At 42.1% G+C, this 19,736-nt stretch overlaps 1 protein-coding gene across 19 annotated transcripts in view; it reads left to right on the plus strand.

Moving 5' to 3' along the window:
• The window catches only part of LOC128144737 (rap1 GTPase-activating protein 1-like), a 48,237-nt gene that overhangs the window by 18,340 nt on the left and 10,161 nt on the right, over positions 1–19,736 (plus strand). For 14 of the 19 annotated variants that reach the window (XR_008236179.1, XR_008236180.1, XM_052793943.1 and 11 more), the window contains 13 exons: positions 3,446–3,549; positions 5,056–5,134; positions 5,426–5,479; positions 5,570–5,653; positions 5,905–6,005; positions 6,646–6,775; positions 7,035–7,190; positions 9,470–9,541; positions 9,726–9,812; positions 10,491–10,625; positions 12,052–12,198; positions 13,436–13,539; positions 15,921–16,034. Coding sequence is in view for 17 of the 19 variants with exons in the window: in XM_052793943.1 (XP_052649903.1) it covers positions 3,446–3,549; positions 5,056–5,134; positions 5,426–5,479; positions 5,570–5,653; positions 5,905–6,005; positions 6,646–6,775; positions 7,035–7,190; positions 9,470–9,541; positions 9,726–9,812; positions 10,491–10,625; positions 12,052–12,198; positions 13,436–13,539; positions 15,921–16,034 (1,367 nt within the window). In the remaining 2 variants the exon portion in view is untranslated. The other 5 variants (XM_052793946.1, XM_052793947.1, XM_052793950.1 and 2 more) reach the window with 5 other exon arrangements.

The following is a 19,736-nucleotide window of genomic DNA, read 5'->3' on the forward strand; positions in this document are numbered from 1 at the left end:
AAAATTCAATTATTCTAAGACCTTCACTAATTCTGGTGCCTGGTCCCCTGTGAAGATTGCACCCCTTTGTGCAGCTCTGCCCAGTTATGCTGGCTGCAGAGCTGATAGCCCAGTCTACAAAGCAACTGAGATCCCAATGTGTCAGACCTGCTGGGGTCTGGCTTAGAAGTCTCATCAAAAGGCATCCTGTTTTCTGGTCTTTGCAGCTCAGTGTTACTTTCGGCTGCAGCTAACCTCAGGCTTTGGCTCCTATTCCTTTGTTCTGCCTTCTAGTCCTGACTTCTGTTGGCATTGTGCCATCTTTTTCCTTAACAGCCTATCTTGGGCGTCCACTGTAGCGTATGACTGCTTTGGTTTATGGACTTCTTTGATTCTAGACTTCAACTGACCATTGAGCATACTCTTGTTTTGCTCCTTGAATCTGTCTATTCCTCAGCTGCTCTGTCTTTCTGCCCTTGGTCACAACGACTATTCACCTGATTCTTGTTCACGTCCCAAAAATCTCTTAGTATCCTGAAGGTCATGGTCGGGAGAAATAAACTGTCCTCTCAGCCTTTGTGGCTTCCTTTGATTTCAGCTTTTCTTCCCACATACAGATAAGTTCAGTCACTACCATTGGCTTGTGTGACAGATAACACTGGACTTCTGTGATTTGAACACTGTGGCTAGAGGCCGCATTATTCTGTTTGCCTGTTTGCTGCTCTCTACTTATACCTTCCCTTTTTCAGGACCCACTCTTTTGGTCTGCTTCAGCAGAAGGTAGACTATGCTAGCACCAGAAGCCATGAAACTTTCTCCCCATGAGTCACTAGTAGGGCAGTTCTGGGTGTTGGGTTTTTTTCTGTCTCAAAGAGGAATTGAGGACAATGATATTTCTAATACTTAAAGAAGTATAATAAATTCATCTTCACATCCAGGTTTAGGGTAGTGACTGTAGTCTTACTTATTCCTTTTTGTCTTTTTCAAAGAGGGGATTGTTTTGTCTGTTGACTTCAGGATGCCTATGTCCACACAGATATCATAGTATTTCACTAGATGTATCTTTATTTCACAGTGAGTCAGAACTATGACTAGTACAAAAAGTTGTTTAGATTTTTTCCACAGCAAAAGGCAATCTCACCAGTGTGTTGAGAGAGGTTGCAATCCACCAGAGACAGAACAGACCTGTATTTTCTAGGCAAAAGGCTGAGGAAGGAAGTGTCAGTGTAGCAACTCTTTTTGATCAAATTACACACTTTGCTCCCATTGAGTCCTTATTATTAATTTATTGTGTCCAGAATATTCCTTTGACAGAACACATTCCAAATCGTGCAAGTTCTGACTGTACAACTGGACACTTAACTTACTGTCCCAGCGCATAACACTCTTGTGTCATGCACAAGGGTGCATTTATACAGTGCTTCCTGTGATCCTCCCTCCGAGTCTTGCAGTCCCAGTTACCGACTTCATGCTTCTTGGCTGTCTCCTCAGGTTGCAGGTGACTCTGTCTTTGATTTGAGATGACTGCTATTCTGGTGGTAGAACAGCCCATTCATATTTTCAGGGGAATGGTGTTCTTTCCTCCATTTAATTTGACCATGACAAACACTTCGCATTTAGGCCAAGGAGAACACTTGTACAACCAAGGAGCATAAAACCACTGGTGTACATCAGAACGGAATCTGTACACACTAAAATGTATGCAGAATACTTTGATTATGTCTTTCAAGTAAGTTGGTGATGGGCAACACTATCATTAGAAAATACATCAACAAACAAGATAGCAGTTGGTACCTCTTCTCTGTGAAAGAGTTGACAAGTGGAATTTGGGAGTCAAGCTCCCCATTAAAGTGTGTGCATTTAATCTCCTGGGAGCATCTGACTTCTCAGTGAGTGGACAGAACTTCTTTTTCCTACAGAACCACAAGTGGGAAATCCAGTTGGGTATCTTGAGGTACATCATCTGGGATTTGGAAAATCCCAAGATTTGTTTACAAAAGATACCAAAAGAAAGCCTTGATTTTTTTTTTTTTTTTTTTTTCTTTCTCCTGTTGCCTAAACTGTTCTGCACTGAAGATCTCCGTGGACACATTCCTGATTCCACCGTCAGCAGATTGCTGTATGACTTTCTCCTGATTTTCATGTCCCAAGGCATAAGGAGGCACTGATAATTCTGCCTGCTATAGGGTAGCTGAGATGATTTTTGTTTGGGGATTTTTTATTTTGTTTTATTTATTATTATTTTGCTTTGCTGGGATGGAGTCCTACTCCAGTTTTCATCATTGCTAGCTCAGAAGTACCATACCAATCTCGCTATATTCTTCTGGTTTGGAGGCTAAATACTGGAATGTACTACTGCCCCTTTCAACAGAAGTCCTCATTAGCAGCAAGAAATTAAGATATTAATCTAATCAAATCTAATCCAAAGAGAATTGGATCCCCTGCATGACATTCTCATTGGTGTCTCTTTCCTGCTTATACCTCAAATCCAATAATTTTGGACTGTTTGCTGAAAGCATGAGTTCAGTCTCAGCTCTTTGGTCAGACTATATGTAGCAGATGGCTCCAAAACCTGGCCATAACGTGGTTTTCCACTAGGAAGTTGGGAGTGATCTAAGCATTTCTGGATGATTCCACCTATATAGTATTCTCATTGTGCTAGAGGTTTCCGTTCACATCTCTTGTCAAAAGGCTTTAATCTTTTGAGGTTAGAGGTTATATATATCAATATATATGTTTTATATATATATCAATATATAAAATATTTATTGCTACACTCAGGCCATTGGAACATGGCTGTATACCTAGGACAAATGTATGGCCACAGCCATTTCTATATAGAGCCTGTGAAAATGTTTGCATTATGGTTCATTGTTTGACTGAATGACTTTGTTCGAGGCACACTCCACTAAAGCTCAAGCAGTGTTAGTGGCACTGCTGAGAACAGTCTTAATCTGCAAAGTAGTTACCTGGAGCTCTGACTGCATCCTCCCTGAGATCTGAGTGCTCTTATAGATCAGCCATTTGGTATAATGATTCTGCCATTACTGTTTGTATAGAAAATTCCCATGACCACATCCAGTTGAGTGTGCTGGAGACCACTGCTTAGTCATGCAGACTCTGAATGGATACAGGGAAAGTCCATGAAAGATACAAATTTATTTACAAGAAACTCGATTTCTTCAAAATGTGTTGCTGAATGCTCTCATCCTATTCCTTCTCGGGAGCCCTTCTGATGATGGACAGCTGAGGAGGAACTGAACTGACAGTGGATGAACTTTGACTGATATGCTCATGCATTCATCATTGAGGGGGCTGGGAGACAGCATATGCATGTCTTCAAGCACGCCATTGCTAGTTAAATTAAAAATTAGCTAATCTTGAGTGATAGGTTGTATGCAAAAAATCTGGTAAACTTTTCTGGGAAGCGTTTTGGGAATAATGCATTTTGGCTTCTGGTTTTCAGGAGCACCAGAACTTTTACTCCAGTGACATGTCCTTGGGCTACCTGGTACTTTCTGTGAAGTATGAACAGATTGAGAAACAGGAAAATCTACGCCTGTTGCTGAGGTAACAGAGCCTGTTGTTGAAGTGTATGTATGTTACTGCGCTGTGTCTCTCATCTTACCTTGAACTTCCTCTGCATAGATATGGGTGTGAATCTCATGTCTTTCTCCTGGAGAGGACTGCAAAGAAACCTTTGAGCCTTCTTTTCTTGCCTTCCCCTCTGAATTTCTCTCAGCAGTTTCCTTCAGGAAGCTGAAGTGATGTTTGCAGGTGCATCTTTATAGTTCCTGTGTGAAAAACATCATTTCTTCCCTCAAAAAGAAAGTTTTTCTGTTTATTCTGTTTACTTAGAGACATGTCAGTACTCTCTAGGAGAATATGGATTCCCTGATGGAGGGCAGCCTAGCCCAGGCCTGTCTTTGGACTTTGTGCTTGAGACTAAGGCTCCCTTGAAGGTGAGCTAGAACATTCCTTAGCTTCCCAGGACAGCCTACGAAGTGCCATAACCTTTAGGGCTTCCACAGAGAGCCGTTACCCAGAGAGAGCTGCTGAATGAGCTAGAGGAAGAACAGAGATGGATCTTGCATAGGTGAGAGGCATGCTGCAGAAAATCTTATTACCAGACTATGGGCTGGGTGCACCTCCAGTAGGCAATATGCTACTGGAACCAACTGATGTACAGTTGCTGCTGACAAGGACTCATCCAGGACTGAGGGAAAATACTGGTTGCATAGGAGTCAGCTACAAGAGAATCACTGGTGGGTTTCCTCCATTGTATGCACAGAACACTTCAGAGTGCCAGGTGGACCAATAATCTGGGGGGGGGAAAGAGAGAGCCTATTTGTGAGCTGTGCCAGGGAATGCTTATCTGAGCCCAGCAACCTTCCTACATGGAAGAGACTGGTGAAGAACAAAAGTGTAGTAATTCCTATATTAAGATACCATATTATATGCAGCACATTTGCTCAACAGCTTGTTCATAATGGTTTGAAGAGGACTCTGACAGCCCAATATTTCTTCTTCCCTAGAAGGACATCTCTCCTTTAATATGCATGTATAGAGAAAGGAAGCTTTTCTCCATCAGCTTTCTGGAACAGTGCTGCACCAGTTTCTACCTTCTATACTTTGCATAGATCTGCTTTCCTAGGCCATCTCTAACAGACCTTTGAACTGTCTTTCAAACCCTCATTGTATGATCTTATGAATCCATTATAATACTGTGTCCATGAATTGTATTTCAACATTTAGATTTCTGTGAAAGAAAATGGCGGGGGTGGAGGTGGGGGGAGCAAAGCAAAATATTTCTTCAAGTAAGAAAAGAATGCAAAGGAGCAAGAGACTAAGCATCCCTGTTTTGTCTTCCTCTGCTCCCCACCGCAAGTGATGAGCAATAAGAAGTGTAAATACCTCCCTTTTCCAGTGATTTTATGTACCAGGCTTAAAATTAATCTTCTGGAATTAACTGCTTTAAAGATAATCTGCAGGAATGGCTACTCTTTCTTTAAAGAGCCAGCATTGCTTGTGTCTCCCTTCAGCCTTTGCACTAATGCCTTTTTTGTTTTGTGTCAGGACTCGGACTGGCACCAAACATGACCTGATCCCCATTTCCTGTCTGAATGAGTTTCCCAATGCTGTCCAGATGGCAAAGGTGAGATTTGAGCTTGCCTGTTCACTCTTTAACGCCTCATTCTTCAAGTTGTTTTCACCTCTGTCCTCCCATTTCCCTCTTTTCTACTATTCCTCAATAGTACTGTCATATACTTCCCTTTTACACTTCCATTTAGCTTCTCTAATTTCACTTCTAAATTTACCTCGGATTTTTTGCCTGAAGGGACTCCTGTCAGATAATTATAAACAGTGCCTACACTCTCATGCCTGCAGCAAGCTAGGGCACATGATAATCACACTTCTGTTTCCCTCTCTCTTTCTCACTCAACAGCTACTGTGTGAGGATGTGAATGTTGAACGCTTCTTTCCTGTCCTCTACCCCAAGGTATAATGTTCTGATATGTCTGTTTGTCCCTGTTCCATCAAGGTCTGGCTAATGACATCCAACTGATAATTTGTATTTTCATTACTTCAGGCTTCGCAGCTTATTGTTGCATTTGATGAACATGTCATAAGCAATAACTTCAAATTTGGGGTCATCTACCAGAAACCTGGACAGGTAAGCTCCCTCAGATCGCATGATACTTAAGGCAAAACACAAAGAGTTGGTTCTCTTAGCTTAAATGTAATAACAAGGTCCATACTATTCTGTGAAAAATACAGATGCTGTAAAAAGAAAGGATAGAAGCTTGCCTTATGTTGATTGATTTGTTTGTGCAGGTCCTCAAAGCTGGTTGAACTGTGTATAGAAATTACTGCCTGTTCTTTGTACTGCTTGTGCTCCTTATGACTTCTCCTTTCCTTTTGAAGACGACTGAAGAAGAAGTCTTCAGTAACACAGAAGAGAGTCTGGGTTTTCTGGAGTTCCTGGATTTCCTTGGTGACAAGATTCAGCTGCAGGATTTCCGTGGGTGTGTACCCAGTGCAGTTGGAAAGCCAGATTGAGTTAGGGAACCACTGTGTGTTCAGAGGCTGTGGCTCTGTTAGTGCCCTGCTTTCAGAAAAGTGCTGTGGCCTCTGAATCCCAGTGTAGGTGGAGAAGCCCAGAATGCTTTTGTCAGCCATCCTGCCTGGGAACAAGATGGAGCTTAGGTCTCTGCTGGTATTTTCATTTAAAGGTTTCCTGGTATCTCAATCTGACCCACAGTATCAGTAAAGAATAATTTTATTTGATTGTGTGAATGTAAGTTTGTTTCACAATAGTATGGGTCAGTATTGTTGTAGTCTCTTTCTGAGGGCCAGCCCATCCTTTCTGTAGTTCTAAAATATGGACTGTGTTTCTCAGAATGCCAAAGAAAGTAGCTACTCTGAGGATCCCTGGTTTAGCTTCATAGCTTTTAGCAAGCAAGTATGTTCATCAGCAGAAATATTGTGCAGCTTCAGTCAGTGCATTTGTTTTGGGAAGATCTGGTGCCTCGCTATCACTGATTTCTTAAAAATTACCTTTGATAATATCGATGTACCAAACTACTGTTATTGATATCATCTTTCTTCTCTCTACTTTCTCACCTCTGTCCTGCCTGACCTATGGTGTGGTATGGATTTGCTCAGGTTCCGGGGAGGCTTGGATGTTACCAGAGGTCAAACGGGCACTGAGTCGGTCTATACAAATTTCCAGGGCAAGGAGATCATGTTTCATGTGTCTACAAAGCTGCCCTTCACAGAGGGAGATTCCCAGCAGGTATCGGAAGGAGAACTAAGGAATATAATAGTGTGGCTAAGAGAGGATGGGTATTTGATGAGGGACTGCCTAGAGGGGAGAATGCGTAACTGCATAATGTTGGGAATTATGGCTGGAGTAATGGTAAAAGTAGTGATGAGGAGTTTGGTTGAACAGATGGGTTGGAGATGCTAGGCAGACTGGTGTTTGAGGCCCCATCATACTGTTCTGCTCTTTTTTTCACCTGCCTTCTCGCTTTATTTTTTTTTTTCCTCTCCAGCTTCAGCGGAAGCGTCACATTGGGAATGACATTGTAGCCATCATCTTCCAGGACGAAAGCACACCTTTTGTCCCTGATATGATTGCTTCTAATTTCCTACATGCTTATGTGGTAGTTCAGCTCACTCATGGCACCACTGGGGACACTCTCTACAAGGTAAACAGAACCAATAGATTCCTCTGTACTGATTTACTGATATTGATCCTTGAAGTGGAAAGGTGTTCTTGGGCCTTTGGGAGAGGTACAGGTTCAGCCAGCTGTCATCCTAATTTGTTAAGTATCTACACATGAAACTAGAATGTAGTTTTATGTTTTTCAAAGTAGCTGATGAATTTCTGAAGCTTTAAGCTTGGGAATTGAAGAAGGATGAATTAAAATTAAAAAAAATTGTTTACATCAAAGAACATGAGGCGCAATTGATCTCATTTTGGGGGATGTCTTGCTTGCATTGTATAAGTCAGGTAAAACTCATTCACCTGACTGACAGCCATGTCTGCGTGGCTCACGCTGCACGGCACAGTGCTGAGAGCTTGCATTGGCTGAGACTGCAGGTCAGATACAGCTGGTTGGCCTAATCTATGGAATCTGAACCAGCTACATCTGCTTTTGGGGACCCCAGAACTGATGCCCATCTGGCAGGGAAGTGCTACCTGTTAGGGCCCTCCAGTTGAAAGAAGCACTGCTAGAACATGAATTCCCTGCCTGCAGCATTTGGACACAGCTCTTTCTCCGTCACATGACTCTGTATGGATGGCTCTGTATGTTCAACGTTCAGTCATGCTGAGAGCGCAGAAAATATATAGAAGCTTGCATTCTGTGATGGATTTTTCCATTGTAGAAGCATTTTAATCAAAGTGCTATGTCTTGTATTATGTAGGAATTCTGATTTGGTGAGGATGAGTCCTTATGCCTTGGAGGTCTACAAGAACACCAAGAATATAAAAATTAGGACAGGATCTCCATCTCCCAGCCCACCGAAGAGGGTGCTGGGGGTGGAACAACCACCTTCCATTGTTCCCTATGCTATAGGCAGCCAGGTCTGTAGTGACACGATAGCCTCATGTTGATCAGGGACATGGGGTTCCAGTTTTCCTCTTGCTCTCTGTTTTGTAGGGTGCAGAAATTCACTGGATCTTTTTAATGACAAGAGAAGGAGCTGGGGAAGCTTGCCATTTGTCTTGTCTCTTCCTACTATTGTTTTCATCTCTGCCTGTCTGCAATACCATTGTTTTTGTCAGTGTAATAGGGTTGCTTGTATCATTTAATGAAAAAGAAATAGTACCAGTCAAGACCCTCAAGCCAATGCAGAGTCTTCTGTAAAGGCTTTTCCAAACGGGTTTTAACTTATTCTGCCTTGAGAGCATTCTAGTACCTAAGAGACTGCAGTTTGGGAAGATTTTTTTTCCATCCATTGTTCCATTTACTTAAGCTTTAGTGCCTAGTGGTTAAATTGGAATATTAATGGCATTTATTTCTGTAAATCAATTTTTGCAATCAGAAAATTAAAAATGCAAAGGAGGATTTTAACTGGTAGATACCTATCGGGAGGGAGAGGAAGGCCTGGTAATTAGGGGAGCTGGCCTACAGTGTGAGAAATCTGAATTAAATCGAGGGCCCCTTTCCTTCTTCCTCTCATTAAACTCATGCCCCTCATTGACTCTGTGACATTTACATTGGCGTGTTATTTTGAGGTAGTTGCTGTTAAGTTGTTCCGACGTCGTTCCCTGTTGTATGAAATGGCAAATAATGGTATTGTTCCATCTCAAATGTGACAAATAACTGTGAAATATTCTTAAGTGCTGTATGTATCTGGTAAGATAGGCAAGTGCTGTGAAGAGCCAAATGACAGTATGTAAAAACTGGACTGCATTACAGTTACTTTTTTTGGCATTGGTGTGTTGGGTAGGATCATGTTAAAAAAAAATAAAAGCATGCATTTCCTTATCTCTTACTGGGAAAGTGCTTTTGTATGTTTACCACATGTGACTCGGAGAGGTGGTGTCACTGAGATACTCCGCTCAGTGTGCAGTGTATCTCCACTGAGGATTCTCTGTCAAAAAAAAATAGGTCAGTATAACCATATTGACAAAAGTTCTTCTAGTAGAGGTAAATCTTGCGGGCTGAATAGAAGTATCTTATTTTTTTGTTCTAAATGTACTGGTGGTTATTAAAAATATTTATTAAAAAAGCAATTGGTTCGATTGTTTTTTGTTGCTGTTACTGTGTGCACGTCTAGCTGACTGAATTTCTGGGAGATAAATTAGCACATCCATTCCCTGAGTTCAGAAACAGATGGATGCACAGGACAGCATATTAGATTTCTTTTGGATATGTAAATGATTCAGGAGGGATCAGATATACCATAGTAGTTTGAAAGCTTTGATAGTCTCACCTGTGTTATGATACTTATTTTTTTTCTGCTTATATTGTTTCAGGTTTCAGTCACAGCCCGAGATGATGTTCCCTTCTTTGGACCCCCTCTGCCAAATCCAGCAATATTTAGAAAGGTTTGTTTCTCTGGTCCAGTGTTAGGTGGCCGGGGGATATGGTACACACACTTGTGTTCTGATTCAGTATTGTCAGTCTGGCTAGATGACTTTGGAGGGCTAAACAGTAGTAAGGCACAGCTTTTCTCATGTGATACTTTATTACTGTTTTCATCTCTAGTCTAGTCTTCATCTTGTCTTGCAGAGTGCAGAGTTTCGTGAATTCCTCCTGGTCAAGCTCATCAATGCCGAATACAGCTGCTATCGAGCTGAGAAATTTGCTAAATTAGAGGTGGGTTTATTACCTGGTTGCTTCCACTGAAAATCATAAAACTATATTACTGCCAGATTAGTAAAATACAGTACAATTTTTTACTTTCTTCTAATTTTGTGTTGCCTAAAAAAGGAAGATGGAATGTGATTGTACTCAGCTATGAGATGCTTCCTTTGTATTTCACAGCAGGCATGGTAGAATATGAACAGGTTCATTGTAACGTAAAGGTCTAATCCTCAAGTAAGAATGGGAATACAATGCATACGTTATGCTGGAGGAAATTCTGTATTAGCTGAAACTCAGTATTGTGCAACAGGATGAGTACCAATATCACTGATTTTTGGTTCAAGGTACCAAAATTCTGTTCCAGACTCTGCTGCTTGCCTGATCTAGAAAAAGCATGCCTCTGTTTCATCACCTGTAAAAAAGTACTGACGTCCTTTATGACTTGCTGTAGAAAGAGCTTAAAAGGGCTGGGTATTACTGTAATATATTCCATAACTATACAGTTAAAACCACTAAACCACTTCATACTGTTCAAAGTGATTTTCATGGGGGCTTGGGGGGTTTTTTTTGGTTTTTGTGTTGGGTTTTTTTTTTTGTTAAGGATGATGTGAGACATTGCAAAATGGTGGTGTTGGGGGAATCCCTCCACTCCCAATAATAGTTGTGTTTTCATTCCTAATGTTGAAGCAGGAAAGAACCCGGAGTGCCCTCCTGGAAAGCCTTTTTGAGGAGCTGCAGCTTCGCAGCCGCAGTATGATGGGATTACCTGTAGGGGAGGATGACAAGATAGAGAACGGCAGTGGGGGCTTCCTCGAGAATTTCAAGGTGAGCCATAGTGGATTGATTCCTTAGCCAGTTGCTCACATTTTTCGCAAGCTCATTGTGTGTCCCTCCAAGGATTATTGACCCTGCTGATCAGCTGTGCTTAGGGTGAGACAGAAAAGAAGTCTTTCCATCCAGCAGCCTTTCTTTAGAGCATCTTCAACTGTGCTTTACCATACCTCTCAAGAAAAAAGATTTTTTCCCCTTCCTGTGCTCCTTCCTACAGAACTACAGGATGGTCCAGGGTGGAATTCTATACTGTCCCTGAGAAGTCAAACTCTTTATGCTTCATACTGGTGTCTAGTGTCAGATGGGATTTCACTCCATGACTTACAAAAAAAGGAGTGAGTGTTTGCAAGAGGAATTGTAATAACTAGTAGCAAGCAGCTTTCAGTTCCTACAGCAGATCTCTTCCAATTTGTTTTCATTATAGCTGAAAGAGTTGCAAGAGCCACTGCAAGAGAGTTTCTGACATACCTGTGAGTGTACTAGTGAGAAAAACTGATGCTTTACTTACCTTCTAAAAGCCAGAGTTAATTTACCTTTGTTCAGTGTTGGCTTTTTAAAATAAATCAGGATCAGGCAACAGAACTTAGTTTTAAAAGTGATCAAGATGATATGAGAAAGCAAAGGTTTTGTATGAACAGGCAAACTGAGTTTTGAACTGATTATATTATATCACTTTCCTATCCACTTCCCATTTCCCACTTCTGTGGGAAGTGCCTCACCACTTCCTTTGTATAATAAGTTATCTGTCTGGACAGAGAGACGTATTATAAATAGCATTTCTTCAGATGACCTCCACCTGCTTTATATGGTGGGCTGGTTAGAGTTGTTAAGGGCTGTGAAATTTCATACCCATCCATGTCTTACACTAATTATCCTCAAATGTCCTTTTCTGACTTCTAGCAGGTGCTGTGATTTGCATGTCGCATACACAGATGACCTATGTAAAAGGCTGAGTAAACTCAGAAAATGGCTTTTTCAAATGCTGCAGATTTTGATATGGCTGCTTTCCCCTTGGAACCAGTACTCAAGTTCATGCAAGACTGAACCTTACAGTCTTAAACAAGAGTTTGATTTTGTGTTTTGTAGCCTGTACTGGGTAGGACTGCTCCAGATGATGCTGTCTTATCCAGTATGCTGGGATACTGGTAGGGAATCTCTATTGCAACAGGACAAGGGCGGTGAAAGTAGAGAATATACTTGAGGAAGAACTCTTCCCTGGCAGTAAGCCCCATGAATTGGCTAGGACCAAAAATGGGTAATATCTAAGATGCTGCCTTCTAGGAGTTAGGATTTCTGTGGTTCTGGTGTTGGTCTGTCACAACTTTCCACCCAATCTGTGGTGCTTTTCATACTACCCTACCGTGTGCATGTCTATATGTGTATCTGTGTTTGTCTGTTTCCCTGCCTCCCTTCTGTTCAGCGGGTGATCAGAGGCCGCAGCCAGAGCCTGGATACCATGGGGATATCCATGAGAAAGCAGCAGCCAGCCACCCTGCCCAGCCGCCCAGCTACAGCTGGCCTCGCTCTCAGCCAGAGTGTCGCCGAGGGCCCTAAGGCCATTGCTGCGGTAAGGTATTCGGGTGGGCTGTAAGAAGAAACCCGGCATACCTTTGTGACCCACACATACATTTTATTTCTCTTTCCCTATTAGTTTGTCCTCTTGTCCTTCTGTGAATCTCTTTTTGTTGTATCATCCCATTTCACAAGCGATGACAGCATGTGTTGCAGTCTGTTTTGTCTGTGCCTATCTCTAGCCCCAGTTCATCTGTAAACTAGAGCTGAGATTGATGCAGACTGGGAGAAGAAAGCCAAACATGATTCTACGTCAGACATATCTCTCTGCTATCCTGGATTAGATCCTGTACGTTGCCATACCTTAAAAAAATGCATGCACTGTGGTTTGACCAGAATGGTACTGTATTGTCACATGGCAAGAGCTGAGAACATAAGGACACTAGATCTGTTCCATTTTCTTCAATTTCACCAGTCCGATTATTTTCTGTAACATAATAAGCAGCTGTACAATGTTTATTCAAGGTGCTGTTTTGCTGTAAACAGAATTTGCATGTTGGGAACAAACAGCAGAATTAATAAAGTTTGGGGTGAGAAAAAGAGTGAATATTTCTAGGCACTATCAAAGCCTTTCTTATTTGATAGGGATACTAAACATACATGATCAGTGTGAGCATAATAAATCCATGACAAATGTTTCCCGAAAAGGATCCATGTTTCTGATATTGGAAATATGGTTACCTTGGCCAAAGTGCATCCAGCAGATTGTGGTCTCTGCACTAGTGATGTCAATACAGGCAAACTACAAAAAAAAAAATCTCCGAGTAAGCCAAGGTGCCTTTCAGTGTGGAAATTTCTTGATGAATTGTATGCATTCTTTATGTCAGCACAACAAGGTCATAGAATAGTAATGACTTGGGTTTCTGCCTCATTCTCTCCTTTAACTTCTAGTTTTCCTTACCTTTCTGATTCTGCCTCTCCTTCTCTCCTATGGGGATACCTCCCTTCCTGAGCCTCTTTCTCTGTATACTGGCTGTGTATCTTGTTCTGCCTTTGTTTCTATATCTCTCTGTCTCTTCCTCATACCACCTTTGTAGGCCCTAGCTTCTCTTTCTCACTGACAGAAGTACTCCTTCTTGCACCAGTGGATCTGGGCTGTGCTACTGTATTGCAGAGAAAAGGAGAGGGTCTGGATCCATGTCACAAACTCCCTCTCCCATGCTTCCAGTTCTCCACAGTTTTTCCTGTCTTGTTCCCCTCCCTGCTTTCTGTCACACTTTCCTTTTTTCTAGTCTTTTGCCTTGCCTGGTAGGAGCCCATCACGTACTCGAGCCAGCCGCTTCCATGGGCGACGGAGTAGTGCCATTGGCATTGAGAACATACAGGAGGAAAAGAGGTATGAGCCATGGGAAGATGAGACAAAGAGAGAAAAAAGCAGGAGGAGATGAGAAAAGGGAGATAGAAAGGCACGTATAAGGACAGAAAGGGGAATCAACAGGAATGAGAACTGAACTGGAAATTGTTGGAGTGGGAGGAAAAGCCTGATTATTGGCTAATGGAGAAATGGACAAATGACAGAAACAAAATAAAAAAAGGACATTTGGAAATGGGGAGGATCAATACTTGAGGAAGAATGGAGGAGATGGGTGGAGTAACATAGTAAGATCGCTCTTAAACATTGTGCAGTATGATCCAGGACTCTTGGTTCTCCTGTTCTGTATTCACCACTTTTAGATAAGTCAGATGAAAGGCTTTTACTTGGGAAGGGGGAATTGGGTGCTTCATTGTTTGTTTGTTTGTTTTCATGTTGAAAAGTTCAAATAGACAAAACTTCTAATATCTTAAAGAAAGGATTTTTTTAAAAAAGCTTTAAGTCAAAACAACTAGCCTTTAAGTTAGATGGCCTGAGAAATAATTATAATTAAGGGGTAACATACAGGTTCAAGGAGTGATTTGGCATATCTGACAGAATTATAACCATTCAAAAGTTGTTTACTGGTCACAAGAGATTATTTTGTTAAATCAATAAATTTGTCTCAGCTCTAGCTGAGACACCTGTTTAAGATTATACAGAGTCTCAAAAGTCACGAGTGCTCTGCATCTAATATACAGTTTTCCCAGTTGCAAGAATTCCAGGGAACAGCTTAAAGACTCAGTGTAAAAGGGGAAAAGCCATCTTTAATGTGGAAACTAGCGATTTCACAACAGGAAGAATTACTACATTTTCCCTTCTTTCCAATTATTCTCTTGAACATTTCCTTAATGAGGTGCCTATAACCTAATCTGAATAAAAATAGTATAGAACTTCCTTTGAGAAAAATAAAATCTTCTGAGACAACTTCCCTGTGACAGTCTAAGCCAACACAGTAGCCACAGCTCCTCACTACTTTAAATAGTTTTGTACCTTACGCAGCTGTGCCCTTCAGTCCATTACTTTGTGTACAACATCCTTCATTATCCTCTTAAAAGATCTGTAAAAGCTTTCTACAACAAGGAAAAACCCTGGATTTATTTTCTTTTTTTCCTGCTCTTTGCTAGGAGGGAATTGGTAAGCTATTGGGTTTATTTAGCTTTCCTTTTACTTATTTGTAATGTCGGATATGAGGAACAGTAAGCCTTATCTTGTGTTTTGTGAAAGACTTAGTGGGTAATTCTGGAACGTGCAATTTCACAAGCAACTGGTCTGTTCTAACAGTTAATTGCTACTGAAAAGCAGATATCATACTTTTCCTCTCCCAGTGTCTCTTTCAACTACCCAGTCCTGTCTCATTTCTTGAGATGTCTCAGATACTTAGTGGACCCTTCGTGGACCCGATTCAGCCCATTAATCTAACAGAAAAAGTCTCGACTTTCTTTCATTGGATTAATTGTCCACCAGGTTCTGCTATGAACTGGCTCATGGAGAAGTCTGATGGGTACCAGTACCGATGGAAAGTACACTCAGCAAGAGTGAAGGAGGCTGGAGCAGGCTCTCTCTGGCAACACTGAGCTCAACATGTCCTGTGTGACCTCACCCTGAGCTGTAGTTTAATGATATGCAGGCTTTGATGACAGAGCTGACCCGGTCCATCCCGCTTGTTCATGTGTCACAGAAGTTTCACGGCTGTTTTAGTTTCAGGATTGTTTTTTGTCAGGATAACTTCATCTCACAAACAGTTGTATTAGCACAAGTGAGGGCATGAGGAACTGTGATGCAAGTAGTACAGGTAGGATCAACTGACCAAGAGAGCAGAGGAGGAACTTTGTGAACTCCATCACTGAAGCCACAAAAAAACCCCCAACAAAAACCTGATTTTTCCAATCCTTAATTAAACATACCCCACTTTTCAGTTACTCACACAGACAGCTTGCTTCAGAAGTATCTTGACCAGTACTAGTAGCAATAAAACTATTGTAACCATCCTGAAGCAGGGAAATTTGCTGAATCCTTTTTCTTTATGCAATAAATATATAAGCTCTCTAATCAATCCTAAAGCTTCTTAAGACCAATGAAATGGGGTGGGTAAAAGAAAAAGTTGAAGAATTAAAGGAGAATACTGAAATTAATTTAGGCTTTTATATCAATTCAAAAGGAGCTTAAAGTTGGCCATTTCTAATATATTGCCCTCAACAGGTCACATCTAAGGAGTCTGCCCTTTTCAACACAACTGCATTTGCTTCCCTTTTGTGTGTATATGAGAGATCCAGCTTTGTATCGTGGCTTGCAAGGAGGTGTTAGAATAGATAGGTGTTAACTCTGGCCCTGGGGTATAGCTGGTTTCTCTTTTGTCCCAGCAGAGATACTGCAGAGAGGATACAGAAGGTGCTGGACAGTCCAGGAACTTTCTTTGACCTGAAGTCTGATGGATCATCCAGTCCCAGCTCCCCAGAGTTCCCCAGCAGGAAGAGCAAGTGAGTTGAAAATAATTTTAATATTTGAAAGATGCTCACTGTGTCTGGTATTGGCTTAAGTGTGGTGCATGTCTTGCTCTGTTGGAGGCTTTACTGAGATTGTCCACATCAGGCATTGCAGCATCATAAAGGTTAGGTGTCTGGCTGTGGCACAGTAATTCAGAGCATGTAACTAAGGAATTCAGCGTTCTTAAACAGCCAGTGAAGAAAGATTGGACCACTTAAAGGTGATTTTGGCTATATCTTTACTGTAATGTTAGCTTGCATCCAACAGGATACACAAAGCCCTAGCTGTCCAATTACCCATGCTTACTCATGTATATGTTTCCTCTGTAGTTTGCTCTGGAGTGATTTTGGAGCTTCATGGAGAAGCTTGGACAAGGGTATGTTGGGATGTTGGGTTGTACTCAAGTTCTGCTCTTTTAAGCAGGATTCATGCTGCTGCTCCCAACCAGTGTGAACTAGCCTGTCTTAAATCCTCCCGAAGTGTTACAGCAGGTTCTCACGTGTTGCACCTATGTTTCATTGCTAAAGCACGCCACACCACACCCAGTGTTCTCCTCCAAAACACTTCATGCAGTAATCTGCAAAATAGTTCTCCAGTTTCGGGTGGTCGAAAACTGGAAAAATGCACTTTCCTTGCAGTGCAGCTTTGTTGTTGCTAAGCTGTATTATGCTGGGATGTGATCCTATCTAGGATACTTCAGGACTTCACGGAAACCACACATTTAAATTTCCAAGACTCCAGAGCAGCCTGTCTCTAAATCCAAGACTGCAGCTGACTCTCTGGAACAGCTTGCCACACCTGATTTTTTTTTTTTTCATGAGAACTTGGATGAGACCTGTGGCAAAAAGGGTACCAAGTACTTTGTAGTAGGGCATGTCCCTTTCTCAGGACTGGGGCTGCTGTAAGAAAATTTCAGGAGGTCCCCTAGAACCAGGCCTTTATAGTTGTAATTGCTCCAGATTTCAAGTCTAGGGGCCAGGAAGGGCCTTTCTTCCAACTAGATCCAATGCTCCCTAAAAATTACAGGCTGGTGACTATCTGCAGTAGTTCAGCTACCCAATTGTATGCTGTAGGACTGCCCAGAATTTTGTCACAGCCAAGGTGCAGAGTTCTGGTAAGTATGTTTTTGTGATACTAGTTTTTGGGTTGGGTGGGTGTCCAAAATTTTGGTGGGGAGGAGGATGGGAAAACAGCTAGGGGATACAGAGCACTTAAGATGCTAGCTCTGGTGGCCAAGGAGAAGAGAGAACACAGGACATGGAACCGCTAATTGGTCAGCAACCCCCATCTTCCAGCATTACCACAGCATTCCACCTCCCCTTCCTCATCCTGCCTGGGACCTTGCTAGTGAACTAGAAGTTCCTGGCTAGGTATGTGTGAGGGACTCTTGCTCTGATTAGGTAGCTGAAGTAACCTTGCATAATCAGCAAGAATTCTGCCTAGCAAGAAAACATCTCATAGCTCGGTTAGTCCTGGCTACCCTACTGTAGAATGTGTGCATGTCCTGGAAAAAAATGATGAAGCTTTCTTGACATCTGTTCCTGATTTCTGCATTTGATTGTGGGCTTCCCCCACATCCCAGTGCCATTCTCCATTCATCAGCTGAGGAGGTGAGCCAGTTGCAATGGCTGTTTCAAATCAGCATCACATGCTTTCAGAGAGCAAACATAGCATGGGATTTCACTAACAATACTTGCGTGAATATTGTTTATGCACGAGGCATGACCTGTATGATTTGGCAGTCAGTCTGCTTCTGTCCTAGGATTCTCTCTATGCATCTTTTTCCAGTCATGGACTCAGACCCATTTGTATGATCACCAGAAAGTCTTTTCACAGTTGTGGTGGTTTAGCCCATTCCTGGACAGTTTGTTTATGAGGTGGGATGTAGCATGGAGTTTTGCACAACTGGTGATTAGCCAGAGTTAGAGTTGTGATTTCAGAGTTAGGCACCAGCCCACATGCAGTCATACCTTCTGCGTCACATCTCGGACAGGGAATCAAGGACATGTAATTCAACCATGTAAAGCACACCATTTTCACCAAGACCATACTAGCACAGTATTGCAGGAACAGGCTAGGAGTGTAATTCTAACAAGTCTCTCTTGGAGACAGTTCTACTTAAGTTCTACTGAAATAGTCTGTTTATTGTTCATTAATTGTGGAACCACAAATCAGGATCATGATGTAGGCATATTTCTAATGCAAAAAGAGTTCCAACTGGTTATAGAGTAATTTATGCAGCCCCTATTAAAAATGTTATCCCTGGCAGTATGTCATCACTCCACTCCTGTCCTCTCCAGGGCGTAGCGTCACAGGAAATTTCTCAAAATTCAAAAAAATGTCCAGCATGTCACTGCTGGTCTTAAATAATCATTTCAGATTCCAGACTTGAATGATCAAACTCTTCATCTATGTTCTACTACAACCAACCTGGAAACAAATGCAAGGGGAACACATAAATAATAAATTAATTCTTTTACAGTAGAGACAAACGAGCTCTTACTTTCTGTCCTTGCATGCTGATTTCCAACATGCCCTTCTGCAGTGATCCGCCTGCAATCCATGAAACCGCATTGCTCACTTGGGCTAACAGCATCTTCTCTCCCACATGCAGGGACAATTGTCCCTAGTTTTTCCACTCTACTGCCCAGGTAGCCTTCCAAATAATCCTTCTTCCCAGGGGACAGACTCAAAAGAATGGACCCAGTCTAAGTAACCAGGTAGCAAAACTCCTTAGCATCAGATGGCTCTCTGGGTTGCATCTGAAAAATCAAGCACTGTACTGTGTATGTCCATATCCTAGGAAAAGTACATGGGTTTTTTGTGTGTTTTCCCTCCTCAGACACATCTGAGTGGGGACATCAAGCCAATCAGGAGTGGACCGGATGCTACTCAGTCATTGGTTACCTCACTGAAGATACTGGCAAGACTTTTGGGGTGAAATGAGAGTCCTGGCTAAGAGGAGCGTGAACTTACTTAGAGGACCTCAAGGACTGTGGAGAGACCAAGTGGCACCAAGTAACGCTCCACTGGCAGTTCCTGGAGCAGGAATCCTGGGAAAGGGAGATGGACAGATAGCTCCTATTGGAGCATTTTGGCTCTATGCCCTTTCCATTGCCCAGTCAGCAGCCACTGAACCAGCCTCTACTAATGATGGGGAAAGGAGGCCACCTTGAGTGCCTCCCCTTCTCTTCCCCTCCCCTCAGATGAGCAAGAAGAGAACAGCTTGGCCTGCAGAAGGCAAGAGCAGAAGAACATGTTTCCACCTCTGTCTCTAGTGCCTTTGGATGACATAGGTCAGGAAGTGCAGTGCAGAGAATGAGGATGGAGAAACCTGCTGAGGAAGGATGCTGAGAAGGAGATACTTTGTGGAAATCTAGGTCCCAGCTCACTTAAATTCATGTTATTGATTTGCTCTGCCAAGGGAGAAGCATGTTGGCCTTCATTTCCTCCAAAATATATTTCCTAATCTCCTGAGGAAATATCTTTGGCCTATATGGGCCCTATCTTTACTGTTCTCCCTGTTGCATGCTGGCATGTAATATGCCTGGGACTTTAGGTTTCATTACTGCTTGTAGGTCAAGACTGGCCACATTTTGCAGTGTTTCTGAAGGAATAAATATATTTAGTATGTTAAAGGTGTCTTATCTTTCTTGCCTCTCTCAGCTTTTTTGGGTTTCTTAAAATTTTAAGCA

Source organism: Harpia harpyja, chromosome 8, assembly GCF_026419915.1.
Source record: "Harpia harpyja isolate bHarHar1 chromosome 8, bHarHar1 primary haplotype, whole genome shotgun sequence".
Lineage (NCBI taxonomy): Eukaryota > Metazoa > Chordata > Aves > Accipitriformes > Accipitridae > Harpia > Harpia harpyja.